This window comes from Archocentrus centrarchus, chromosome 4 (genome assembly GCF_007364275.1).
Source record: "Archocentrus centrarchus isolate MPI-CPG fArcCen1 chromosome 4, fArcCen1, whole genome shotgun sequence".
NCBI classification, from domain to species: domain Eukaryota; kingdom Metazoa; phylum Chordata; class Actinopteri; order Cichliformes; family Cichlidae; genus Archocentrus; species Archocentrus centrarchus.
This window is the reverse complement of record NC_044349.1, coordinates 27,442,438-27,469,780: the sequence shown is the minus strand read 5'-3', so window position 1 is coordinate 27,469,780 and position 27,343 is coordinate 27,442,438. Positions and strand designations below refer to the sequence as shown.

Below are 27,343 nucleotides of genomic sequence, written 5' to 3'. Positions count from 1 at the left end.
AAAAAAGACTGCTGGGTCCAATGCCCTAAACCCAACAGGAAGTCCACCATTTTGAATTAAATGGGTGATTTTAGCGATTTCCTGCCCTCATGCTTTCTCTAATAATTCATAGGTTTTGGATATTATCAACTTCATGCATTTCAGAGAAACTAAATTCAGAGAATTCTGTGGACCATCATACAAATTTTTATTTGCTTCTGTAGGGGGCACTATTGAAGCTATAACCTTGAATCCATAGTTATGGGTTCAGCCTGAGTTTGAACATGAGTGACTACATTTTTAGGCTGATCGAGCAAAGCATGTGTGAACGAGTGCACAAACAATTTTGTGGCAAGGGAGAAAAAACGAAGGCCAACTTCATCAGACTGGTGTGACAAGGCTGTTGAATATCAGTTATGGATCCAAGAGACTTTTTTGTACATCTTAGGATGTTACATGAGCCTGCACAATTTCAGATATGTAGATAAAATGTGGCCCCGGGGGTATGCAAAAAACATGGTATTTCATATTTCCAGGTCCCACTAGGTGGCGATCAAAAAAGTCAATCAGACCCATGGCCCATTTTGCTGTGCAAATACTGCACTGGGTTTATATGGAGGGCAAAAGATTTAGTTTCTCGGAAATGCATGAAATTGGTTACAGACATTCTGTACACCATCACGATCAAAAAACCTCCGAGTGCAGCACGGCTCGAGCGTGCCATGGGTCGATGCGTGCTGGGTGCGAGGACCCGATCATCACTGCTTGTGGCTTTAATTAAAATTGTTTTTTTTTTTCCCAGTAGAATTTTCTGATTTCCCAGGATCCCCCTTTGAATGGCTTTGCAACCACAAAAAAGCAAAGACAAAAAACAAAGCAAAAAACAAACAAATCCTGATCCTAGCTGTGGATAAAGGTGAACTAACTGCCAATTAATCATTTTTTCCCTTGGCAAGTAAACCTCATGAGGAGTAAATGTTAGAGACCATGCTGGAAACATCACAAAAGACCTGAAATATAAAAATAGATTTTTATTTTCATTTCATAATATTCAACTGAGAAAACATTCACAATAACTCTCTCATTCACACACACACACATGAAAAAAATGATTTGAATACCTCAATGTATTCACAAAAAAATGTTATACACCGTTAATTATACTGCCATATGGTTATTCACAGTAGATAGTCGTGCTCAGTTGACAATACAGAGCCTAGATGTAACACTGTGCTGCTGGCTGTCTCTGACTCCCCTTGTCCTTCTTGGGGCATCTCTTGGCTGATGAGCTGATCAAAAGTGAGGTCACCCGAGTCCACCGACTTGGATGGGGAATTTAAAGATCCTCCTTCTCCCCAATCAGGCAGTTGCTGCTTGGAAATAAAATCTGACTTAAAAAGAGCCTGGATCTGGGTGAGAAAGGAGTCTCCCACCTCATCTGGCAGGGGTTCCAAGTACCTCGCCAGTGATGCCAGCATCTACATGGAGGAAGTCAAGTGTAATTAGGCAGACATTAAAACAGTAAAAGCAGGTCTAAGTCAGTCCACGTAGCCACTGAAATTTGCAAACTGGGAGCACTGATGGCCAAACTGACCTTCTCCAAACAGGTGAGATGGGAGTCTCTCCGGAATAGTCTGTCCATCTGCACACTCCTGACCATCCGGAACAAAAAAACAAACAAAAAAAATTTTGACACTTGACCAACAATTTTTCAACAAAATGTTCAGATCAGCAATAGGTCACTTGTTCCAGAATGGGCAATACAGTTTTGAGTCTCACTCACCCTGGTGCTTGAGAGTATTTGTGGATGATCCAATGAGCCCTCCTCATCATCTGTTCCCAGTCTGGGATGTCTTGTGATGACAGGAAGTCAAATCTGTACGGCAGCTCTGGGGAGGAAAAGAGGCTGAGAGACTGAGCCAGAGGATAAACTGTGTTACTGTGTACGCAAAATCACTGACCTATATTGTCAGCTTGATTTCAAAGCCTCTTGATCTTAACTGTTTTGAAGTTTGAGTCATGTCTCTGAGGGGGTGCGTTAGACTTACTCTGGGGGCCCGAAGGCTCCTGGTTCTCTTTCACCAACAAGCAGGTAGTCTGGGAATGGGGGGAGGAGTTAGCTGGGTCATATGGGCTCACTATCATCCCAATAAAAGGAGCTCCACCACGTGAAAAATAACTCTGAAAGATTAAAAAAAACAAACAGAAAGTAAGACCACAGGTTCACCGGTAAATTATCTGCAAGTTCTCTCACTCAGGCAGTTTTACCTGGAACTGGTCCTGTGTGTTTATGTCTCGTAGTGAAGGGTTAGGGTGGAAGGAGGGATGCGAGTGGTACCAGCCCACCACGCCAAGTCCCAGGGATGACAGGACATCACAGGCCTGTGTCTGAGACACCGGATCCATCTCACACTGCAGACCTGTGCTCACACTGTTACACGGCTCTGCTGCACAGATCTAAACACAGAAAATTACTTGTCACAAAATACCATTTTCTGAATTTAATGTGATTAAAAGGGTTATTGCCATTTGTCCACACTGTCACTTTGACGTCTCGTCCTACCTTCAATACCTTCGCCTCCTCATTGAACGTTCCACCTAACAGACCAATCACTTCCCCCCTCGACACGTGGGCATGCTGATTACAGAATCATAGCATATTTTATCCAATTAGGAACTTTAGAGCAAAGTAGGCAGAAAAGTCAGCCATCAGTATAGGTAAAATCTGTTGTACATACATGAAAAAACAAGCCAGGCTGTTGCTGTGTGTATAACATACCATATCCATGATGAGAAGAGTCTCAGCACAGACTATAACCTGGAATGGTTCCTAGGATAAACAGTAAAAAACAGCTTGGATTAGTTACTGTTATTTTAAAGATAGGGTTCTCTTAGTTTATGCAATAATTAATGAAGAAAATTCAGTACACGATACATCTAATAATCCAGTCATCTACTATGTTCTTAAAGCCTTATCCAACAAATGTTGGGCAGAAGCATATTTCAGCTGACACAGGCAAGAGGCAAGACACATAGGACAGGCTGCCAGTCCATCAGAGGGCCAACACAGAGAGACAGACAACCATTTACACTTAAAATTAACCTAAAATACATGTTTTTGGACTGCAAAGAACAGCAGGAGAGAACAAACCCACACATGCACAGGAAGAACATCCAAACTGCTCAACCAGGACTTTTTTTTTGTATCATTTCTTTGCCTTGTTTTTAATCTAAAATGCAGACATACACTCACTTGGGTATATCTGTTCAACTGCTTGTAAACCCAAATATCTAATGAGCCAGTCACATGGCAGCTCTTTTCTTGGTACACTGTGGGCCAATTAGCACCACGTAAGCACTGTTTAAATGCCACAGCCTACCTGAGTATTGTTGCTGACCATGTCTGTTCCTTCACGATCACAGTGTAACCATCTTCTGATGGCTGCTGCCAGCAGGGTACCATGCCATCTCACAAAGCTCAAATCATCTCAAACTGGTTCTTTTAACATGACAAATGGGTTTACTGTACTCAAATGGCCTCCAGAGACACGAGACCTCAATCCAGTAGAGCACCTTTGGGATGTGGTGGAATCAAAGATTCACATCATGGACAAATGCGCATCAACTGTGTGACAACATCATGTGAGTATGGACCAAAATCTCTGCACCTTGTTGACTCTATGCCACAAAGAACTAAGGCAGCTGTGGATGTTACTTAGACACGTACCACCCACTTACTGCAGGTCAAGCATTCCCATTCCCTGTGAAAATGGCACTCCCTAATTAGCCTCCCCAAGAAGGACTAATTGCTCTACAACACTGAAAAAAAGCTCCTCAAGAATGGCTCAAGAAACATGACAGTCTAGCATGCAGTCTTCACAGATTCCAGTCTTCATCTGCACGATGCAACAGAACAAGCCCATCCAAGGAGGCTAACCCCCAACCCAAAGCATCTATTGCCAATGTCCCAATAACAGAAACCTCAGGAAACATCTAAATGTCAGGATATTTCACCAGGTTCTTTAAATGTTGTGGTTAATCAGTACATCAGTGACTAAATTGTGATAAAAATGGTCACTAACCTTTACATCCTCTTCAAAAGGCCTGCAGGGAATGAGCTGGAAGGGATCAAAAGCCCTGGAGGATAGCGTGGCATTATAAGCATCCTTGTGTGTATAATTTGGTACATATTGCATCAGTCCACCACGCTTACCCTCGGTATCTGGACATCTTGCAAGGTTTAGGCTGCTTCTTCATTTCCTCTCTCCGCAGCGCTAATTCCTCAGCACTTAGATGCTGTAAGGAAAAAAACATGACCAACACAATATCAGTAGACATATTAAGAGGAATCTATGTAGTAATTTGATGAACAGTTGTAGTGTGGTGTCCCTACCTCATATGTCTGTCCCTCCAAGTCTTTAGCATCACACCAGTTCCCCCAAATGTCCCGTACACGTCGCTTCCTCGTTCGCTACAATCGGACAGAAGTTAGTTCAAGTTCTGGCACGCTTGAAATTTAAATGCTTGCGGTGTCAAAAGTCTATCGCTTTATGGGTACCTACCATGCTCTGCAGCCTCTGGGCAAGCTGATAAGCCTCGAGCACATCTTTACCCTCCTTATGCTTGGAGCGGTCCATCACCTTTGGGCGATTGTACACAGCTTGCTCTACAAAAAGGAAGTCAGAGCTTTAACATCAAAAAAGAAGAGAAGAACAAAAGCAAATGCTGCTAAAGACTCAGAGCCACAGAGTTACCACAGTTGAAGTTGATTGCTCCGATAAGTTCCAGATAGGTGTGTATTCTCCCAATGCAGTTGACATCTCCACAGTTCTTTAGACCCGGGCGGACTGATGTCTTGTTCAGGTACTTGGGTTTGCTCTTCAGCCTAGCAGATAAAGATTGCAATAACCACCTCCTGTATAAAGCTGGTGTGAAAGAAGTTATTGAACATGTATGCTTATTTTACCATTGATCCAGAATGTAGTTTCTAATCTTCAGATATCTTTCAGGGGTTTTTGACGGTCGTCCCTCAAAGAACTCTGGGATAGCTTGTTTCTCATCCTCTGTGATGGTCTCTGTGTCCATCTCTATTTCTTGTTCCGGGGCCTTGAGCTCCTCCTCTTCCTCATCTTCATTCTCCTCCTCCTCCTCCTGGTCTCTGTCTGGTCTATCGTTTAGACTCTTCTGAAGTTTATCAGCAGAATCTAGGAGGTCATAAAGGTGTGTTATTAATGTGTGTTATGACCATGAGGTAAATACACAAAGAACAGTAAGTGTGAATTACCCATTCCATCACTGTAGGCTTCTTCCAGTTGACCAGTCCCTGCTGAGCACATCTGGTTTGAGTCTGTCGTAGGTGGTGTGTGATGGCTTTGTGGAAATACAGATGTTGTCTTGTTGACGTTATCATCTCGCTCTGTTACTCCAGGATCTTCTGAGCAACCAGGGGAAGATGAAGGCTGAAGACTTTGTGGAGAAAGAGAGCTGTAGCTGGGTTTGTCCTTTGGCTCATGGAGACTCTCTACCCCACTCAAACTCACATGTTTGTGTTCTTCTGTAAGACTTTGAATCCCACTCTCTGTTTCCTCCTCAGGCCCACAGAAATCACTGTTGAGCACTGCCTGCGGTTTATGGCCATCCCCTTCATCATCACTCAAGTCGTCAGTGATGTCTACATCCTCATCCTCATCATCAGAAAGCTTCTCTATGCGGACAGCATTGGTAAGAGTGGACACTTGACTGGAGGTGGGTGGAGAAGGTTGTAGTTGTATCATGGGAGCTACAGAGGAATCTGCAGGGCTGGGTTCTGATTTAGCCTGAAAAAAATGTGTATATGAAAGAGTCTGTTTATCCTTAATTTTTATTTTCCAACATGTCATTTCTAAAGACTGATTCTAGTTGTGAAAGAGTGTACGTATGTTACACGTTTATATATGTGGATCACTGCAATTAAGATTGCATAATGGAAACTTGTGCTGTGCTACCTTGGGGCAGAATAATCCAGGTGGACTGTCTTACCTTATGTTTAAAATACTGCCTGGCGTAACTCTTAACCTGAAGAACGGTACGGCTTTCCATAAGCTTAGCGATCTTAGTCCACCTTCGACCAAACTGAGCCTGTAGAATAACACACCTTGGCAACTTAATTTGGACAATACACTCAATCTGACTCATATAAAACGGGCATTAAATCCGTTAAAGGCCAAATGAAATGACATTTCAGAGACAGCAGGGAACTTGCAGAGGAAGCTTACCAATCCTTCCTCAAACAGTTCTTTCTCTTGTTTGGACCACCGAGAGGATGAACCAGAAGCTGAGGCCAGGTTCTTGGCTGGAGACCTAAACATCCAACAGATAGAAGCAGATCGTGAATATCAGAAAAATGAGGAATCAGTGTACTGCACTCATGGCAAAGGCGGCCGGAAGAACCGACTTACTTCTTTAGTTTAGTTTTTTTGTGAGCATCACTTTGCCAAATGTGGTCAGGAATCTCTTTATTTGTCAGGTAATATCTTTAATTATAGTTCAGGACAACTGATTTCATAACTGGCAGCAATAGCAGTATTTAAACTATCTAGCCAACACACAGCCGATATAAGGAGCTTCAACAACTGGTTGAAACTATGCTGCGGACTTGCTAATGAATTTTTCAAGCACATCTTTGTGGTTCCTGCATCACTTAATCAGTTAATTAATTTAATTAATCATAAATTATTTTGTAGATATTATAAAGTTTGTCGGAAGGTCACTTTTTCTCTTTGGCATTTTATGTTTTTGTTTGCTGTTCAAAATAGTGATTTTCTTTTTGTTTCTATTTTTAGTATGAGTGAGAGTGGGACAGAGTAATAAAGTCTCCTGTGAGATAATCAAATTTAATAAATTAAAGCTTATTTCTTTTATCCTCAAAAACATTTTGCCTGTGCCACATCTATATGTATCATAATTACAGTTTTCTAATTTTGCCTTTTTTCTGTAAAATGTGCCAAAATATACAGACTGCAGCAGTGGAAACAAAGGATACTGTGGTGAAAATACAAAGTTAAAGTATCAAATAATCTTAAGTAACTCATTGCAGATTGCTCAAATATGTTTTGTGGCATCTTACAGATGTTTTTTGGCCAAAACTTGCTCAAAAATGGTTCTTTTGATATTAAAGTATCAAACGTATCCTGTACTAGCAGGACCATCCCCCCACAGAGACCAGATCCTTTCACTGTGAGGTCGAGGTTTACCTTTTTTCTTTTAATTTGTCATCTGTCTGTGTGTTTACATTTAGTCACAGCATGGGGCCGTTATTAGCCCTCTAAAACACTCCCCGCTGTGTCCTGTGACTCCTGCGGTTATCCTGTGCGGTGCATTTAAGATCAGTAAAAGGATACTGTTCCTCCAGCAGCATCCTCTCGATCACCTCTCTGTTCTCCGGGCTGATGGAGCTGTCCAGCTCCCACGGCTGTACAAACAACAAACTGAGAGTCAAAACAAGCGCCCACAGCCAGAACAACAACTGAGCTTCCTGAAGTCATACCAGTATCCAGGCGCTGCTCTTCCCCGCAGGCTGCATGAACTGTTCCTGCACCAAACCCCCTCCGTCCAACTCACTAAAACAGCAAAAAAAAAAAAAACATCTGTCATTAACACAACAGACACACACCATCCACCCGCCTGGAGGGCTAATCCCAGCTGTTGTTATCCTGCACGGTGGCACCGACACCAACATCTGGGCACAGAAGCCCACCGAACTGTCCAGACATAAATTAATTCAAATAAGCAGAAGTTATTACCCAGCATTGTTATCAAAGTCGTCTCCCTCGATGTCAACATCTACCTCGTCCTCCATGTTGCTGGATAAACGTAAACAACGGAGAGAAAAGAGAGAAGGTGCGCTGGAGAATAGCGGCCAGCTTGACTCACAGCGACACCCTGTGGCTGGAGGTGCACCTGCTGTGCCAGCTGGTATGGTTGATGTTGCTTTATTGCCTCCTTCTGGATTCACTATGCGCTTGCTTATTTTTATTTTATTTATTTATTTATTTTTATCTTATATTGGATGGTCATTAATAAACAGAGTCAAATGTTCAAATAATGAGGCTGTTAATGACTCCTATAAATGCTGTTTTTTTTTCTACTCTTAGACATGTAGGGTATCAAAAAAGGGGAGGGGCATCCTTAATCCTTAGTTATTTCAGGCATATTACAGGGGCCATGAGCACAACAGCCCCAACCACCCAGCCTTAAACCTACTGTTTACTAGGGGCAGCCAGTCAGAAGAAAGTCATCGCCCCTGACCCCACCATGTTTGACAGATAATGTCATGTGCTTTGAATCACGAGAGTTCCTTTCCTTCTCCATACTTTTCTCTGTGACCAGTGGTTTACACCTTTTTGTAAACCCTCTGTATTTCCATTTTTGAAGGCATCTCTTCATTGTAGACTGTGATGATATGCCTCTCTCTTCAAGAAGGTTCTTGACTTGGTTAAATATTGTGGTTTTTCTTAACAAAAGGAAATAGTTCTGTAATCATCTACTTTAGTTGTCTTTCTGTCACCTTTCAGGCCTTTTGATGTTGCTGAGCTGAACAGTGCATTCATTCTTTGTATGAATAGCAGATTGTTGATTAAGCCACTCCTGAAGTTTTTGCTTTCCTGCTGATAGGCTGGAAAAACCAACCTAACGATGGCCTCTTTCACTTCCATCTACATCTGTTTGTTCCAATGAACAGCCATCAAATACAAGTTCAACACTTGTATTAAACTCCAGATTTTGTGTGCGCTTATTTTAATCATGAGATGAAAAACATGAAACAGCTCATTAGCCAATTGTCCAATTACTTTTGAGCCTCTGAAAAAGTGTGTTGCACAAAGTGTGTGTATACTAACCTCCCTATATTATAATCTTACCTGCCTAAGGACTATGGATGTAAATTAGCAATTTTGCTAAAATATGACGTTTACATATTGATGCCCATTAAACGAGCAAATGAAACAACACAAAATGAAAGACAACAAAAAAAAAAGTTTTATTTAGAAAGAATTCACAGTTTCTAATGGCACTACAGTTTTTGTAGTAACTCACTCCTGCTCAAAATACTGTGCAGCTCTTCAGAGTACTCAGAGACAAAAAGGGCGAGAAAGACAGAGAGAGAGAAGATAGCACTTGACAGAAAAGGTAGAAAAACAAAAAGGCATAAAGAGTCATACAAAGTGCACACTGTCCATTTATAATTTCTCTCCAAGTGCTTTCTCATTGTTTGCTGTGTTATGGGTTTAAATTGATTTAAAGTAGTCTCTCGTAACACAGAAACACACACATGCCAAAAAAAAAATAATCTCACATGCGTGCAGGTTTACACACACACACACACACACACACACACACACACACACACACACACACACACACACACATTTTAAAAACAAAAAAAAAAACCTCTGGATTTGCTCGGCTTGTGGAACATACACAATCACATTAATGGTGTTCTGAACTGGATTAATCTTTACTGCGTTCCCTTTATTTAGCAACAATTCATTTCATCCTCTCAAACCACCGCTGTCATTCAATGTGGGGCAAACGCATGACGTCGAAGAGCGATGACGAGTGAATAAAAGACTAAAAAGGAGTGTCCAAAGTAAGGAGGCATGGAAAAATACGCTGGACAGAAAAGCAGGCCAGCAGAATGAACACGACAGAGCAGGCATATTTAAAGTTTTCTTCACAGTCACAGAGAGAGGTCGTGCAGAGGGGGTCAGAGGTGACCCTTCTGGATAAAGACATGTAAGGAAAGAAGAGCAGGAGAAGCTGGTCAGAAGAGTTAATGACACTCTTATATTAGCATTAGAAAAAAAGTTCTGACTGTCAAAATGCACAACACCAACCATGCAGAACCTCTCAGAAATTGCAGAAATAGGAGAGGGGGCACATTAATTTTATTCTTTAAAAGCAAACAAAAATGAATAATCTCCTTTTACACCTACAACTGCCTGCAGTGTTTAAAATAATGAATGTTATCATTACATTTATTATTTATTAACAAAACAGGCGGGGTAATATAAAATCAGTTAGCCAATCCAGCAACAATACTGAAAAAAGCAGACAGAAGCCGGGACAGCTCTACACTCATCATTGTAGCCCTTTTCTACCATTTACAACTATCCAGCAGCTCGGAGCATATGCAGAAGCAGCAGCGTGGTGTTCCTAATATACACGTAGCCTTTAATGATTATTCTGCCTGATAAAAAATAATGACTGCTATCTGGTATTTCAGGCTGAGGCAAACATAATTAGCTGTCATAACCTAAGATAAAATAAGAAAGAAAGCAAATACGTGTTTGAGCCATCCACCATGACTGTATGTGTCGGTACCATTGAGCAATAATTCTGTGTAACATACTTGCATTGATCTACTGTGACGCTGCAAGATTGGGAGACTGGCAAACCAGCATTTAGGTTAGAAAAATCTCTGATCATTTAAATAAATAAATAGATAAATAAAACTGATCAGTCAGACTCATCCGCAGGGTCCAGGAAATGGTGTGTGTGTGTGTAAACATTCTGCACTGTTACCCAATGTTACCCTACAGTAAACTGTGCCCTTAACAGGAAACACTGTCCCCCCAACACTGGCTCTGACAGTAATTCAAACAAACCAAACTAGCAATGATAAGCGTGGAACACGGCTCAGTTACAAATGAAAGAAATATAAAGTAAGTATTGAAACAGAATATAATACAGCCGCTTGCCTCTGCTCTGTTTACCTTCATCACAGTTACAAAATCCAATGTGACAGCATCACTTTGCTTCACAGGCTCTGAACAGTGTTTTTGGGCCCAGCCCAAACTAACTGAGCAGGGTCTAAAAAGGACCTACAGGAGGACTGCTGCTACTGTATTTGCTTCATGAGGTTAATTAAAACGCTAAACTAAAAAGGGCAAATGCATCCACGCAGACATTCACACAAGTCAGAATTATTTTCTTCATTCAGCTCTGATGGTTGGTTTGGAACAAACGGACAGAGACAGAAGGCGAGAATGAGACAGTTTAACACTCTGGTCCCAAAGAAACATCGTTTCGAGACTAAGACGAGATGGAAAAGATTAAATGATGGTAATGAAACACAGGAGGAAATAAGGATATAAGAAGCCATTTGTCATGCTCCACAGTCCTCTCATAATGGCACATTTCATCCCAAACAGCAGCCTAATACTTCTTCTGGGAACGTCGAGTGGAGGCCAGCACCTCTCCTCACTGTGCTCAGAGTGGGGGGAAAAAATTCACTGGTGCTCAGTTTTCATGGGTCAATGTGCTTATCCAGTAGAAAAGAAAAAAAGAAAAAAAATCTCTCAAACACACTTCAATAGTTTTGACTCGTACTGATGTTTCACTTCCTATCACAGTGTCTTTTTGTGCACGTCAAAAAATCTTTAAATTTCATGTTTTTAGAATTCAAAGGTCTAGAACAGATATAAAGGCACATAACCGTAAACAGGTGTTTGACAGGAGTGAAGAAGGACTGAATGATGCTGAGCTACTGCTGCCATAGCCACTTCAATTCCATGGTGCTCATGGGTGTTCATGGGAAATGTGGTTCTTTGGGATGTGGCGAGACCTCTTCTCCTCACAAGTTTGCTACTGTGTAGTGTGTGTACAGGTGTGAACAGATAGTTGCGTAAAGGTGACGTGTGAGGATTCAAACATGTCCGGTGACGGCTGTCACCCCGATGGTCCCGACACTTATCTCTTTGTTTCCCTTCATAAGCTGCTGCAGGCTGGGCAGCGAACCAACGCTCCCCCCTGGCATGTGGGGGAACTGCAGCTCCGTCTGTCGAGACTTCCGTCGCTTCATTGAGCGCTTCTCCTGACGGGACTTAGCAGGTGGCTGGCTGAGGGGGAAAGAAAGGCCGTGGCCATTGCACATGCCAGCAGCAGGGAAGATGGGAGAGGGAGGAGGGAGGCGGCTAGTGTATGACTCCTCAGAATGGGTGGATGAGCTACAGCTGCTAGTCTCTGAGGGGAATGAGGGGAGCTCCTTGGAGGTGGAAGGGGGCAATGCCAGCCTCTCCTGGGGAGACGAAGGGGGAGGGGGCAAGGGAGGAGGAGGTGGAGGAGGAGGAGGAAGAGGCAGGGGATGCGTTGAGGATGGCAAAGCGGGGAGACATGGGTGAAAGCCGTTACACTTGGGATCCCCGTTGGTGAAGGGAGCAGAGGGATCGAATGCCTTCAGAGTCTCAACTTTGTCCAAAGACTTTGTCTTGCAGCGTTTTTTCTACAAGGAAAACATAAGAGATGGAGAAATTATTTGAGAATGGTCAACATAAAACTAAACATCTAATAATGTTAAGTCACATAAAATGTGTCAGAGGAAGGTGGGAAGGTTCAAAAGGGAATGATGGAATATAAAATGTGGAAAAAACAGATCTTACTCAAGCTGCTTATTTAAAGGCATTAATTTAGATGAGGTCAATCAGTGTACTGGTACACACAGCGCCAGCAAAGATGTCACTGTTGGGTATTTGGCTAATTCTCATCACTTCTCACCTAATACCATAATCATCTCATTTACTCCACTGAGGTAAGAAATGAGTGACTGACAAATAAAGTATTCCCTTTTCTAACACGCTTACTGTAAAGACTCAGTGACACTAGAAAACACACAGTACTTATATACGATGGCCATCACAGCCAACAGACACTGTACCTTTTTCTCTGGAGAAAACCTTAGAGGTTCTACAATGTACAAGTCATCTGGACCTACTGGGGAGGGGAGAGAGGGGCCAGGTTAATGATGGAATGGGAAACAGGAATACATACATGTAATAAGCATGAAGTGACCTTGCAAGTAGTTTTATTAAAGATGAAAATGCATAAATCCATACTGTAATAACAGCCTGTTGTGAAAACAAGAGTTAGGATAAGTAATTGAAGCTGAAATCATAGAAAAGCATGTGTTATTTTATTAAGGAATACTACTTGCAAATGTCTGCCATGAGCCAGCAAAGCATTGTGCTCTATTATCACACTCTTTATGCCTGCGTGTGGATGCAAGCTGGCAATGACAGCCTCTCAGCCTCAAGGGCAATATCCCTCACACACACACACACACACACACACACACACACACACACACACACACACACACACACACACACACACACACACACTTAGGGGGTAATGAGCAGCAGGGGGAGTTTTAGGTTTCAAGAGCTGATAATTTTACTGCTTGCACCAGCCTGTCCCTGTGGGCGTGTGTTGCTTTAGGCAGTGGCAACAAGAGGGATATCAGCCACCAAACCTGGCAACATTTTTTAGAACAAATAGCGAAGGTACAAAGAGTGAGCGATGAAGAGAATGAAATAAGACTAAGTAGTGTTTGGATGGGGAGAGTTATGTGGCAATAGATGCAGTGATCAAAAGCAGTTCGCCTGAAAGTGCCTACAGGCACGATTACATGATATTTGTTAGCACGCAATGACTGTAGTGTCAGGTTTCAATGCTGCTTATGTTTCAGTTGTACAACCAAAGGGAGGAAACACAATATATGGAAAAAACAAAGGTTTGTTGGAGGAGAGATTTTTGTATAGTGTATGTGCACATAGGAAGAAGACCTCTCACCTTCTGTAGAGCACAGGTGAAATGATTTCGAGCGAACAAGTGGGCAGGTCACCCTGCGCTTCAGGCTCATATCATCGTAAGAGGAGAAGCATCTGATTTGTGGGGGAGAGACTGACATTTACAACATGCCATCTTTACTATAACAATCCACCTTTCTACAGTTAGTGGTAGGACCGGAGTGACAGCAATTGACAGAAAACAACTTCAGTATAGAAGTGGTCTGACACATCTTACACAAAAACAGAATCCTAAAACTGCAACCACAGATCTAAAAGCAGCTCAACACCGCAACAAATGTCATTCCAGAGTTTTCAGAAATAAAAATGTCCTATTCATGCATGTGAGACAAACCTCTTGGGGCTGGGGTAGTGGTTGCTCTTGGGAAGAGCGGTAGAGTTGGTTTTAGGGCTGGCAGTTGAGCTGCGGCAGCACTGCAGACACAGCAGAAGCCCCAGAAATAGACACAGAACCAGAGAGACCACCAGGTAGCTCTGACGGTCAGATACCTAGTGTGGAAAGTTCAACAGCCAACAGTGAAACAATGCACAACAAACCACAAACATTTAACAGCTATGTAGATGTATGATGCAGTGCTTATTCCTTTCCCCGGCTCTAATATATTGCACCATTTGTACCAGTGTGACCTTACTGCAAAAACCTTTCTAGTTTGCCCTAAAGACTGTCTGCAAAAGGTCCAATAAATAAAATCAGGAAAGATCTAAGCACAAGTGCTTATGCTAGAAAGGATGCATCCTAAAACTCTATCCTCTAATCTTTTTTTTTTAAATAACATGGTGAATTTTTTAGGTTTGACTCCTGGATAGAAATTTTCACAGCATACAGACTGACAGTCTGTATTCATTTAATTTTCATATAACTATGTAAGTAATCCTTGTGGGCACAGAAAGTGTGCTTTTGGTGAAAAGTCAGAGAAACATGTTGAAATGTTCAGGTGAGAGGGATGTTTTCCATTCAAGTCAAACACTACACACGGCTCAAAAGGGAAAAAAAAAAAAAAAAAAACTGTTAAAGCAGTACATGATGCTCAGAAATATTTGGGGATTGCAAGATTTTCACAAATCAGAATTCTGTGAAAGAAACTTCAAAATGCTGCAATTTTTAACAATTTGAAGTTTGCTGATCTACTTCTTAAACTTCTAGTGTCAGGTCTCATGTGCATACCAGTCCCACATCTACCATATACTGTATAATTTTGCCTCTAGTTCCTCTATAATAGCTATTTAATATTTACCATCTGGCATACTGTGTTTCAGATGGACTTCAAGCACCTCACTGCTGAAATCATCACTCTAACCATAATAATAAAAATCAAACCCCACCTTATTTCTGGCACTGCAAGAACACTGATAAATGATGGCATTTAAACTACATAATAACGACTATCCTAACAGGAAAAAAAAAATGCTTAACTGGAAACAGGCAATAAACTACTTGACTGGATACATATTAAGCTTTAGCTCACAAAACAAATGCAATAAACACAATTTTGTCAAAAACTAGGCAACAGATAGTCTGCTTAGCAATCAACAATAGCAACATACCTCTCTCTGCAACTCGCTGACTGTAGCTGTGAGATTGAGCATCAGTTTAGTGACGTTTTCCAGTTGGCTCTGCAGGACCTGGATGGACTCAGTCTGCTTCTGGTCCTGAAAAATTACAGAGTAGAAACGAGTCAGAACAGTTGCTCAGTTGACAGAGTAAATAAAACTCTTGACTGCAAACACATTTTACTCTGATTAAGGGAAAGCAACGAGACCTGTTCCTCTGCAATACGGGAGGTGTTCTGCAGTTTGATGATGGTCTTATTGAATGCTTTCTGCATCTCTTCCATCTGTTTACGGTACCTGGGAAACACAGACACAACAAATAAATCACAACTTCTGATACTCTCTCGCAGATTGCAAATATCTGAAAACAAAATCTGTTCATGTTCAGTGGTTTCACCTCTGGCTGAGTTCCTCCAGGTATCTGCTGGACAGACTCATGTTCATCTCCAGAGCTTTGATCCTGTTGTTCAGCCTCATGAACACACTCTCCTTCTGGCTGGACCCGTGGACTGCTCCCCCATTCAATGACACGCTGTTCCCATTCACTGCTCCACCATTATAATCTCCACCGCTCTGCAGCTCTGCATAGAAGTCTGTAGCTGTCCGCTGGGCATTGCCATTCCCACTAGTACTCAGCAGGTCCTCTTCCACTGTGTCTTCCACCCGATGAGGGTCTCCTGTCTGAGGAAGAGAATCCCCCTGCTCTGCTTGGTTCTGAGAAGCCTGTACATTTTGCCTCTGTGAGTCCCCACTGTCTGCACTTGACTTAAACGTGTCTGTGTGAATGTCATTTGATGGTAAAGCTGGTGGCAGCTCAGTGGGAGGGGAGATAAAATCCTCAGGTCTTGAAGCAGTGGGCAGAGTCTGAGTAGGCTGATCTTTAACAGGGGGAACCACAACAATTGGAGAGGCTGTCTCAGAAAACAGAGGCAATGGGGGTGTACTAACAGAAAGAGTGGGGGTGACACTGCTGGCGTGCTGTGTCTTTGGGATAGACACAGCTTGGAGGGGTGAAGTGGAAACAGGGTCTTGGGTTGCATCTTTAGCTAAAGGTAACAGGTTTTCCTCATGGGTTGGCGTAGGCTGTGTTAGGGAGCTGTGGATGTCTGAGAAACTCTGAGGGGGGATGGTGGCGGTTCTACTGGGCTCTAGGAGGATTTTGAGCTCTGGAGTGTAAGAATCAGGTGTGTGAGTGCTGAGAGTTGTGTCAGTAGTGTATGCCTCATCGAGACCTTTGCACTCATTCTGGCCCTTTTCACGCACCTCCAGCTCTGGAGCCTTTTCTGTGAGAGGAAGGGTTTCTTGGGTAGGTGTTGGGGTGGGAACAGAAATAACTGGAGGGGTGTGTGTGAGGACAGGTGCGTTCACAGCAGGGTGAGTCTGTGTTTGAGTGCTAATCTGCCTCCTCTTAAGGCTGCGCAGTCTCTCCTTGGCCAGCCTTGCAGAGCACCAGCGATGGAGGAGCTCAGGCAACGTGACTATGCAGGACAGAGAGAGGGAGGAAGAGGAGAAGAAAGGACAATATGTCTGGCTCCCCCACTGGTTCCTGTCTGCCTCCTTCCTCATCTCCTCCTCGTTCTTTTCCCCTTCTTCCTCTCCCTCCTCTTCCATTAGAGTAACAGTTGACAGTCTGGGCTCCTCATCCTCGTCCTCTTCCTCTACCAGAGTGACAATCTGTCGATCCTTATGGGGATCAGATGACGAGTGGGAAGATGTGGAGGAGTCACTGGAGACAGAGTCCTCATCAGCTGCATGCTGTTCTGGCTTTGAAGGCTCCAGTCTGAACGAAAGAAAATTCAGAAATGTGTTTTTGTTAGATTTGTACACTGATAATGTAAATTAAATTTACATTGATAATGGCTTTTCTGTGATTGTTCTTACACTGTGTGTGGGCCATCAGCTGGTTTAGCAGTAGAATCTGTGCTCTCTTTTTCAATCCCCTCTGTGGTAGTGTTACCTGGGGTTTGTAGAAATACACAATTAACAAACTTGAATCAGCACAGCAGTAACAGTTGGCTATTGTTTTTAAGATTGCGCAGAATCAGCTAACTTGGCACTGGCATGTTTTCTTCCACCCTGTGCAGCTGTAGGAGGGACAGTCTACACGCACAGCAGACAGTGTGTTTAGAAAAGGGAGAAATCCTTTGAACCAGTTTGTTCCAGTTCAAACTGATTGTGTCTCTCCTACAATCTCTGTTTCACTCTATGGGTGTAAATTGGAATAAGAATGGTCAGTGTAGTGAGCCAGCAGTAAAGAGAGACACTACAGAGTTGCGCCAGTGAATGAAAGGATGAATTTGTGGCCCCTTTCACCAACAAGTCAAATTAGAAATTGTATAAGAGCATAAAGAAACATAAAAGCTGAGTCTGTTCAAAGGAATCATTTTGATACCGCTCTGTGTGGTAGCGAGAACTAGAAGAAAGCTTGGTGTCACAGGCCCAACTCAGTCTTAATTTAGCGGCGCTCTCTGCCAAAAAGAAGTGAAACAAAGATAGCCAAAGTTCTGCTGAAAATACTGCTGGGGACCTCCTGCCAAGAGCCAAGTAAACATCTGGCTCTCTTAGCACATATACACATGAGCGTTCAGTCTATGCATATGCTTGTACTTTAGCAAAGGAAATAAAGTGACCCAGTTTTTTGAAGCACTTAATCTAAACAAGATGTGGAAAGACAGGCTGGCTGGAGAAAGGGAGGAAAAAGGCAGTCACACAACGTGAGCAGAGTACAGGAATGGAGAAGCAGCATCAAAGTTGGCTTTATAAATGTTGAATATATTTGAAAAACAAATAGGTGTGTCTGCAGTAGCTTCAGTACCTCTGGGAATACTGTTTATTTATTTATTTGCAAAACATAATTTGCTCTGCTTTTCATTTCAACCTCAGCTAGCTGTGAAACCTATTATGCAATATGTACACGTTTGTTACTGGAATGTCCAATTCATGCATGAAAACACATGCTTTAAAAACACCGGCCTGTTAGACAGATGACTCCCGCTTAATAATCTCAATAAAAGTCTGACCCGGAAATAACTGCTCCATACAGATACTACTCATGCTACCCTGAGCTAAGATGTGGTGGCTCAAAGGCAACACAATTCAAGTCATGGTCTTCATTTTCTAAAAAAGTAGAATACATGGGGAGGCTGAGGCATTAATGTCAGAACTTTGATTATAATTTGGCCTAGTGAGGTTTTCAAGCATCTCTTTTTTTAAAATAAAAAAAAAAAAGTTATGCAAGTATCATGCAAGACACAAATGCTGCAGCATTTTTACAAGCACATGTCACCTCTAAAAAATTAGGTAGGAAGAAGGTACTAGAAAGTGATACAGTAACTTGGCATGTACAAAATTCTTTGGCAAACTGTACTCTGTAATTTACTTCAACTTTCAAACAGACAGTGACAGATCACCGAGATGCCTAACAAACAGGAAATTTGAATTTGTCAGCCGTTTACTGAATGTGGTACGTTAGGCAAGCAAATTTTACTTTACCTTACAGATGTTCATGGATATGCTTATCTTTGCACTAGTGAAATGAACCACCGAGTTAAGTGGCTCTCTTTTAACCAGTACTTTATGTTCAGGTTATGGTCAGGTTGTTTTGAATAATGGTTAAAAAAACAAAAAAAAAAAAAAAAAACAGTGTGAATGAGTCTAAGACACTCTGATACTGTACTGGAGAAGTGTCACATGTATAAAATGGAAAGGGGGGTGTGTGTCAGCAAAGTGGTTGAGAAATCAGTACCTCCCGTTTCTGCTCCACCCTCCAGCTCTGACTTTCCTCCCAGCACATTAGCAGCTATGTTGTTTACCATGTTCAGGATGGCATCTAAAGAAAAAGAACACATACATAATGCATTTATTCTGCATGACATGAGGTTTCTGATTGGCAGCAGCTTCAGGCCAAACACATAAAAGTCGAAACACATTTTTGTGCCATATGTTTTTGCACCCCCCCCCTTCCCCGCCCCCCGGATGGCTGTATTCTCCTTCTACATTATATCCTTTGACTTTGCTGTCATGAATTTTATTTGAAACTTTTCCTCCAGGTTTTTCCTTCTTCGATCCCCTCTGAACCCTTTTTATGGTTTTATGGTTAGAGCGCAGAGATTTGTGTGCACAGCATGTTTTCAGGGGTGCACCGTTCCCCTCCTTTACTAATTCAGGAGACAGAGGGGCACCAGTGTATTTGCGCATGTGTGGTTTCAGGGAGAAAAGAAAAAAAAAAAAAAAGAAGAAGATGGCAAGCAGCAAAATTTATGCAACCCAAAAACCACAGTGTGTGGATGTATGATACCAAGTGGTTTAAAATACTTCAGCGTGGACAGCATGGGAATGAGTTCATACCTAACGCTGCCTATAAAGTTACTAGTGTTTGCTTGAGCTGCTGTACCAACAACTGTATGGAATCTCGTGGATTTGAAAATAAATCGTGTGGAGCTACATTTGGATAAAACCGTATTAATTCCAAACATTTATACAAATCATAAAACAATAGCTCTTCTTTAACATAAAGGATTGAAACACCAGATTATTATAGTTGCAGTTTTTCATGACATGTAGTAAACGGTCATGAAAAACGTTACTGAACATGTTTTGACTAATTTTCTTAACCATCCCTCCTTCAGTCAGGTACGGCTGTCTGTTCATTGCTGCTGAAGCCTTGGAGCACAAAAGCAAATATTTGAGCTTCTCTCAGTGGGGGATATTTTCTAGAACACACACACACACACACACACACACACACACACACACACACACACACACACACACACACACACACACACACACACACCCAGAATGTAATATCAGAACTACAATCACCAAATAATATGCTAAATTTTTTACATGGTGGAGGAAGTAGTAAATCTTCTTAAATCACACTGAAAGCTGACTTTAAACGAGTCACCATACACACAGAACTTAAAGATAAGGGCTGTACTGTGATTTCAGCTATATTTACAAGCACATATTTAGATATGTTGTTTAGCAAGTTGTAAGCTACTTAATGTCTCATTTTTCTTTTTTTAATCTCAAAGCGCAGAGCCTCCGTGAGTGCAGGGGGACTCTGAGTGGAGTTTTTGCAGGAGAGCAAGTCCTCTGTTTGGAAAGCAGTATTAAAAACAGAGGAATACTGAATAAAGAATAAAAGTTCCTGAAGGTAAAAGTATCTGAATCTGTTGGTAACAATCAGGTGAACTAAAGCTCATGGCTGTAAATGATGAGAGGATGCTCAGTTGTTCAATACCTCAATATCTGAGTCCCTAAAGTGTAACACACACAAACCCTGCTCATCAAATGAATATCCAAATAGTTGCATAACTAGACAGTTATGAAAACCAAACCTTATGGTAGATCTTTCTTTTAACTCTTTTCCTTTACTGCAGTTTGTTGGTCTGGAGTATTCGGGTATGTTAATAATTCCACAATCTTCCCAGGAGTTGACATTCCAATAAAACCACCCCAAGGTCAGACCATGTAATGCTCAGAGAAATGACAAAAACCCCCACAAGAGATACATCTCAGATTCGACAGGCCTCAGCATGTTAACTGTTACAGTTTATGAAAGTACAACTGGAAAAAACAAACAAACAAAAAAACCAAGTGTTTGGAACAGTTGCCTGGAAAAAAAGACTTCTCTCTTTAAAAAAAAAAAAAAGAACACGGCAGCACAGACTTGTGGAACAAAGTCCTTTGGACAGACAGTTTCAATGTGGTGAGGTTTTGGCCGTAATGCACAACAGGCAAAATCCAAATACAGCGTATCAGCACAAACACCTCAACTGTCAAGCATTGAGTCAACCATGAAGTCGTCTGTGTACCAAAAGTATTCTACAGTCAAAGATGAGGCCGTCTGTCCAACAGCAAAAAGCTTGGCTGAAACTGGGTCATACAACAGGATAATGATCCCAAGTACACCAGCAAATCTACCACAGAACAGGTAACAAAAAATAAATAAATAAAAAAGGTCCAGAACTCAACCTGATTGAAATGCTGAGAGCTGTGCAAAAACAAAAGCCTGTAAACCTCAACAGACTGAAGCAATGTTGTAAAGAGTGGGCCAAAATTCCTCCACAGCGATGCTGAGAGACTGATAAAAATCATACACAAAACAATCTTCAAGTTATTGCCACTAAAGGTGGTTCTACAAGCTACTGAATCATGGGGTATACTTAGTTTTTCAACGGACTACCTTCAGTCCTCCGAAAAAAAAACACAAAATTTTTCCACGACTGGATTTTGGCTTTTATAAACTACATGAGTGTTTGTGTCTGTGGGAGTACATACTGGTTGCTGAACCAAGCAGGTTTTTAGAGGCCTTGTCTTCTGTTGGTTGGTAGCCAGGAGGATAGTCTGAAGAGAAACACAGTAGCATTTAATTGAAATCACATTTATCAGAACGCAATGGAAAAAATTTGATGAAGTAAACCAGTGGAGGTCCTTAGGCTCAAGGTATTTGGTAACTGACTTGGAAAACAATGAAATTTAACTTTTTTGAGCCCTTTGTCATCTACAGATCTGTAGCACATGCATTGTTTTGCAGAATGGAGGCATATAGACTATGAATTTATTGATATTAACACATTTATTTCCTTCTGTTAGTTACATACAAATTGTACATTTGAAACCAGCATCCAAAAGACAAGGTTTAACAGCACAACACCATCCTACCATAGTCCTCATCCAAATACTCGAGTCTCTCTGAGGGGTACTGAGAATCTGCTATCTCCTCATACTCCTCCACCATGCTGGTACCAAACACCCTACACATAACACAAACAGTGTTACACAAACATACCTACAGAAAAGGTCAAGGGTTGAAAATACCACACAGCAGAGGCAGTGGAATTTTTTCTGATGCACATAAACACAACAAAAACCTCAAGGAAATTAAATATATTCCCGGACTCACAAGTGATGACTGTCTATATAAAGAAATATCAATCACCAATCAGGTTTTTCAAATTCATTTTTTGTGTGGTTGTTCAGTTATGGTCTTTGCTGTGGACAGTCTGAAGGAAGTCAGTGCTGACTTAAACAAACAAAAAAGGTGCTGGACTGTTTTACATCATCCTTAACCCTCAACAACAAAACGTTGAGAAGGACTCACTCTAAACAACAACTAAGATGGTGTCTAATAAGTGACCAACAAAATCTAATCCTAACAGACATTTCATGAAATTGCAGAGCTCCTCGAACTACAGTACTGCGCAGTCTGAACTAAGACACTGATGTCATTACTGTAGATAACAATTTGTACCAAAATAAAATCAAAGTCACATTAAATGACTTCCTTAAAGATGGTTTGTCAAACCTTATTAAAATGAATGGTGCATGCATTTTAAAGATTGATTTCCAGGAGAAAAGCAGGCCAGAAACTTTTAAGATATAATGATGCAAGCTGGATGTAAACTTGTGAAAGAAAAAAGAAGAAAGAAGAAAAAAAAAAAAAAAAATCGACTGTTGTTTACGCAACAGTTTAACATTTTAGGAAATATTAACTTTCTTGCCGCAATTGTTTAAAAGAGTTTTATTTTATTTCATTTAGTTTTATTAGTTAATAAGACCACAGAACTGTCGAGGAGGAGAAAAGTAATTCTCTAACATACCTGATGAGACTGAGGGGACAAAAGTGCTCTGATCCAAAGTGAGAGAGGAGTTCAACCTGTAAGGACAACAGACAAACTGTTACCCTGAACATATCTACAATATAAAAATCAAAGGCCCAAAAATATAGTAATATGCACCACTCCATAAACCCATAATCCACCAAATAATCACTAGACTTGCCAAACTCTGACAACATAGTTTATGTGCATGTTGTGCTTGTTTATTATCAACATGCATTAAAGATTAAGCTCTGCTCACCCATTATAGTGTACAAAAAAATAAAAAAATTTAAAAAAGTGTTCTTTTTTTTCAGCCCACATCATAACTGACAGAGACAGAAGAGTGCTAACCTTTATGTACTTGATGAACATCTGATGTGAGAAGAAGACAGGAGAGGGACAGAAGGAGAGAGAAAAAGAAATCAGTAAAGGCTGATTAAAGCTACAAGCAAGTCAAGAATCTGTGTACAGGTCAGCTGTCTTCTACACAGCTGATAGATGCAAGGCCGCTATTCTGCAACAGACCACAGGCAAGAAACTAAACAGTTTCTAACAAGCAGGAAGAAAGACACAAAAGCAAGACAGAGGGAACGCGCACTACTCGTAAAACAACAGAAAAGCAGAGTTTTAAGATGCTCAGGAAGTAACTCAAATAGGTGAATCTGAAATCTTCATAGAGGAAAAAAAAAAAAACAGTTTATGTAATAAAAACAAAATAGTTTCAGAATAGACATGAATCAACAGTAAGCTCCCCCACATAACACCCACACTTGTCCCATAATAAGGATAATTATCCAAGCATTAATCATCTGCTTAACACTGAACATTTAGTGAGCAACAGTGATTATAATAGAAGAGACAGTTTATAAAAGCATTCACTTTTCCATCACACATTCAAATGAATACAGCCTATTTTTCTCTATTTCTTTTAATAGATGCACCTGTGTTGTGTGAAAACTCACAAACTGACACAAAAAGACTAGACAGCAACCCTTAATGCAGTTAACCAGAAAGAAGCACACTTAACAAACACAGTGAACAACAACAACTTGACCTAGAGGGAGGCTGTGTGTGTGTGTGACAAAAATAGATGTGATGTCCATCAATGAACAGCTTGGCCTGTTTGTTTATGCCACAATTTGAGCAGAAAAGAGGCAAGTCTAGGTTGAATTTTGGATGCAGACAGAATCATAGATATGTGAGCATTTAAGAGAGATGAATTTGAACTCTGAGTGTGTCTGTATGTGTGCATGTTTATGTCTGCGATTTCTAATATGCCACTGGGAATGGATGCATTTACTATTCATCCTTCCTCCCTTTGTAACATATTACAATTCTAGCTGCAAGAAAACAGGAGTACCTTCACATATTTAGCATAAAGCTGTTCATCCAGTGGGAAGCTCTGGACTATGCGCTCATCACGGGCATGGAAAGTTCCCAGCTTTACCCACTTGTTGGTGGGATATCTGCAAACAGAGAGGGGGGAAACTTAAGATATGTATGTGAAGGAGATCGATTTCATCACACGTCATCTGGCATGTCCTCGCAGGGTGGGTACAAATTCCGCTGCATTCATTATGACCGGAGGTCTGTCGTTCCACGCTAAAGGGTGGGAATTATTTGTGTTACAGTGCAAGATGGTGCTAGAAATAAATCTTTAGCAAAGACAATGCAAGCCATGACTGCACTACATTTAGAGATGATAATACTAAAGGAAAAAAATAATTGAAGGCAGAACTGGTTAAATTAAATTATACGGTACTGTTCTGTCCCTTCACCCCCACCCAGTTGTGGTAGATGACTGACTCCGGATCTGCTGGAGGTTTCTTCCTGTTAAAACCAAGCTTTTACTTCCCACTGTCACCAAGTGATTGCTCATAGGGGAACAAGTGGTTGTTGGAGTTTCTTTCTAGTATTGTAGGGTCATTCCTTTACAATAAAGCACCTTGAGGTGCCTGCTGTTGTGAACTGGTGCTATATACATAAATTAGTGTCAGTGAAATACCAAATGCATCATACTGAAGACTTTGTGTGGGTTTTTTAAATTATTGTGAAATTAAAATTATGCAGCCACAAATAAGATAACTGAAGGGTCTCTACAATAATTTCCTTTTATCATTCTTCAGTGATACACTGAGCTTTTCTATTCATTTGGCCATCTACTGACTTTTAATGACAAGTGAAAATAAACTGTAAACAACATCCTGCAAATGTAGATGCAAGGCTAATGTATACCATTCTAGCAGGTTAGTGCAGCCGCACAGCTTATATGAGATGCATGTTTAGGGGGATGGTTTGAGTCTTGCAGCAGCTGCATGTCATTTCATTTTTTGGCATGGTGCCTGCCCCCCCCCCCCTCCCACACACACACACACACACACACACACACACACCTACACCTGAGGCATGTGACACTCAGCAAAAGTGACAGTAAAAGAGATGTGCTGATAGTCATGTTGACATAGCAATAGCAGCAACATTACATAACTGACTTGTAATAATTCATGTGTAGGCTACATGTGAACATTGCAAAAACCCAGTGTGGACAAAATGATATTATCTGAGTAAGTTAAAAGAACATTAGCTGTAGGCAGTATCCCTCTTTGAAGCTTTGACCATTGTTAGACATTATTAGAGATCAACTCAATGTGGGATCATGAATGAGGCAGCTGTAGGGCTAGTGCAGCAAAGAGGTAGATTGCAGTAGCTCTTAATGTACAGGGGAAGTAAATGGTGTGGCATTGGCTAACACAGAGCTTTGTCTTTGTCTGCTATATGTGTCTGACAGCCTGTTGTGTACAGTGTTCTTTCAAAAATATACTAGCTTATAAGGCAAAAGAAAAATAAACAAGAGTATACCTGTCACTGATGGAAACCAGAAAGTCTTTGGGTGTAGATGAAAAAAGCTCAAAGTTTGCTATGTCCAGCTGCTTCACTTGAATAGGCTCACAGAGCTCTATCACAAACCTGTAGACAAACAAAAGTTTGGAAAAGTTTCTTGAAAAGAGTTAAGCATATGCAACTTGCAAACCTAAAAATTGGGCTCAGTTAAGCACAACCTTTATAGTGGGACCCACCAGATTTTGTTGCTGCATGGATTTAGCATGTATAAATCCATATTTTCCATGAGAATAGCAGATGTGCTCTGGAAAAAAAAAAAAAATAATTAATTAAAAAAAAAAAAAAAGTGTGGTAAATTAACTTTCCACCATTATCACAATGTTTTCAGTGTGTTTCCTTGTAGACGGTGCTTGTTTGTTTGCCTAAAAACACAGTTTCATGTGTGCCTAGATATCAGCCGTGTTAGCTTAAATGCTGAGCGCACATGTAAAACGAGATTTCACACTGTTTCTCACACATCTGCTGATACAATATGACAGCATGACGTCTGTGTCCTTGTGAGTGTGAGGCTGTGTGTTTGTGTGTAGGCGGCAGGGCATGATTTGTGTTCAACCTTGGCCTCGCTGTTGGCAGAGAGTATCTTGGCTCCACACTCCACAGAAGCGTAATTATTCTTAAAGTTTTTCTGGACCTTCTTGGTAGGATGGGGACTGCCGCTGGTTGAGGTATGGAGAGACTGACCTGGACAGAGAAAGTGTTGCATTAAACCTGTTAGAGAGCCTTGAAAATGAGTGATGCCTAAGCACAAACAGTAGAGAGATTACGCAACACGCATAAACACACGCTCCGCTGACCACTGCACATAGCGTGCACATTGTGACAAGTAAGAGAAAAGAGAGGAAGATGAACAGAAATAGAACATAAGGAAGGATGTAACAGAGAAAAGACAGACATACTTGATGAAACTAAAAGCTTTGAAGCAAGACTGTTTAAAGCCCAAGCTTTAAACAGAACTTAATGGGCCACATGCGCCATTTCAGTGTATGTTTTAATAATACATGCACTTACTTTTCTCCTTCTCCACCTCCATGACTTGCTTCTTCCACTCATCGAAGGTGGGGATGTCCTCTTTCCTGGGCACAGAGGGATCAGTCTCCCTGGCGATATTGGTTTCTCCTTTCTGAAACACACACACACACACACACACACACACACACACACACACACACACACACACACACATACACACACACACACACACACACACACACACACACACACACACACACACACACACACACACACACACACACACACACACAGATCCAGAATGTAATATCAGAACTACAATCACCAAATAATATGCTCATTTTTTTACATGGTGGAGGAAGTAGTAAATTTTAAATTCCTGCAGTGAATATGGCTAACAAGGCTACTTGGCATCAGTAATTCACTATGCAAGTAACATAACATACAAGGATAGTGTGTGGTGGAACAATTAAGAGACTCCCATCCACCGTTCATGGTAGTCAGCTAGCCCCTGGCCACTGAAGCACTGAGAAGCATTGAGCTGTGATTAATGTTTTGATGGATTATATAAGTGTCCCTTTGGACCTCACAAGAGAGCCTGATCCTGAAAATCCACAACTCAGACAGGCTCTTATGTAAACACCCCAACAAGAGTCATTGTAAGCCACATACAGATTAGTCATCAGATCTTAGCTTCAAATCAGCAAAATG

General features: G+C 41.3%; 2 protein-coding genes across 4 annotated transcripts in view; both read right to left on the bottom strand.

Moving 5' to 3' along the window:
- Positions 1-1,036: 1,036 nt before the first annotated feature.
- mysm1 (Myb-like, SWIRM and MPN domains 1) lies at positions 1,037-7,830 on the bottom strand. Its single transcript, XM_030727787.1, has 20 exons — positions 7,761-7,830; positions 7,505-7,577; positions 7,359-7,429; positions 6,417-6,491; positions 6,234-6,318; positions 5,998-6,096; positions 5,264-5,795; positions 4,946-5,183; positions 4,734-4,864; positions 4,542-4,645; positions 4,373-4,450; positions 4,193-4,275; positions 4,062-4,116; positions 2,759-2,809; positions 2,543-2,617; positions 2,248-2,436; positions 2,028-2,160; positions 1,763-1,868; positions 1,574-1,631; positions 1,037-1,457 (listed from the first exon to the last, which is right to left on the bottom strand). The coding sequence occupies exons 1-20, from the start codon at positions 7,814-7,816 to the stop codon at positions 1,158-1,160; spliced, it is 2,592 nt and encodes an 863-aa protein (XP_030583647.1). The 5' UTR covers positions 7,817-7,830; the 3' UTR covers positions 1,037-1,157.
- A 1,141-nt stretch (positions 7,831-8,971) lies between these two features.
- The window catches only part of suco (SUN domain containing ossification factor), a 44,153-nt gene continuing 25,781 nt past the window's right edge, over positions 8,972-27,343 (bottom strand). For 2 of the 3 annotated variants that reach the window (XM_030727784.1, XM_030727786.1), the window contains 18 exons: positions 26,672-26,783; positions 26,217-26,344; positions 25,840-25,907; positions 25,622-25,729; positions 24,123-24,228; positions 23,114-23,134; positions 22,763-22,818; positions 21,825-21,916; positions 21,441-21,506; positions 18,898-18,981; positions 17,034-17,109; positions 15,550-16,932; positions 15,362-15,449; positions 15,147-15,251; positions 13,936-14,090; positions 13,585-13,676; positions 12,671-12,726; positions 8,972-12,238 (listed from right to left, as the gene is read on the bottom strand). In XM_030727784.1, coding sequence (XP_030583644.1) covers positions 11,663-12,238; positions 12,671-12,726; positions 13,585-13,676; positions 13,936-14,090; positions 15,147-15,251; positions 15,362-15,449; positions 15,550-16,932; positions 17,034-17,109; positions 18,898-18,981; positions 21,441-21,506; positions 21,825-21,916; positions 22,763-22,818; positions 23,114-23,134; positions 24,123-24,228; positions 25,622-25,729; positions 25,840-25,907; positions 26,217-26,344; positions 26,672-26,783 — 3,372 coding nt within the window. In that variant the 3' untranslated portion in view covers positions 8,972-11,662. The remainder of the gene's footprint in view (positions 12,239-12,670; positions 12,727-13,584; positions 13,677-13,935; positions 14,091-15,146; positions 15,252-15,361; positions 15,450-15,549; positions 16,933-17,033; positions 17,110-18,897; positions 18,982-21,440; positions 21,507-21,824; positions 21,917-22,762; positions 22,819-23,113; positions 23,135-24,122; positions 24,229-25,621; positions 25,730-25,839; positions 25,908-26,216; positions 26,345-26,671; positions 26,784-27,343) is intronic. The other variant, XM_030727785.1, reaches the window with a different exon arrangement.

What these genes read in the sequence shown, in the direction of transcription:
- mysm1 (XM_030727787.1), bottom strand. Translation starts at nt 7,816, where the DNA reads ATGGAGGACGAGGTAGATGTTGACATCGAGGGAGACGACTTTGATAAC. An exon ending in AACTGTTTGAGGAAGGATTG is followed by an intron (nt 6,097 to 6,233) that starts GTAAGCTTCCTC and finishes GTTATTCTACAG; the next exon opens with GCTCAGTTTGGTCGAAGGTG. An exon ending in CTTTTGAAGAGGATGTAAAG is followed by an intron (nt 2,810 to 4,061) that starts GTTAGTGACCAT and finishes TGTTTATCCTAG; the next exon opens with GAACCATTCCAGGTTATAGT.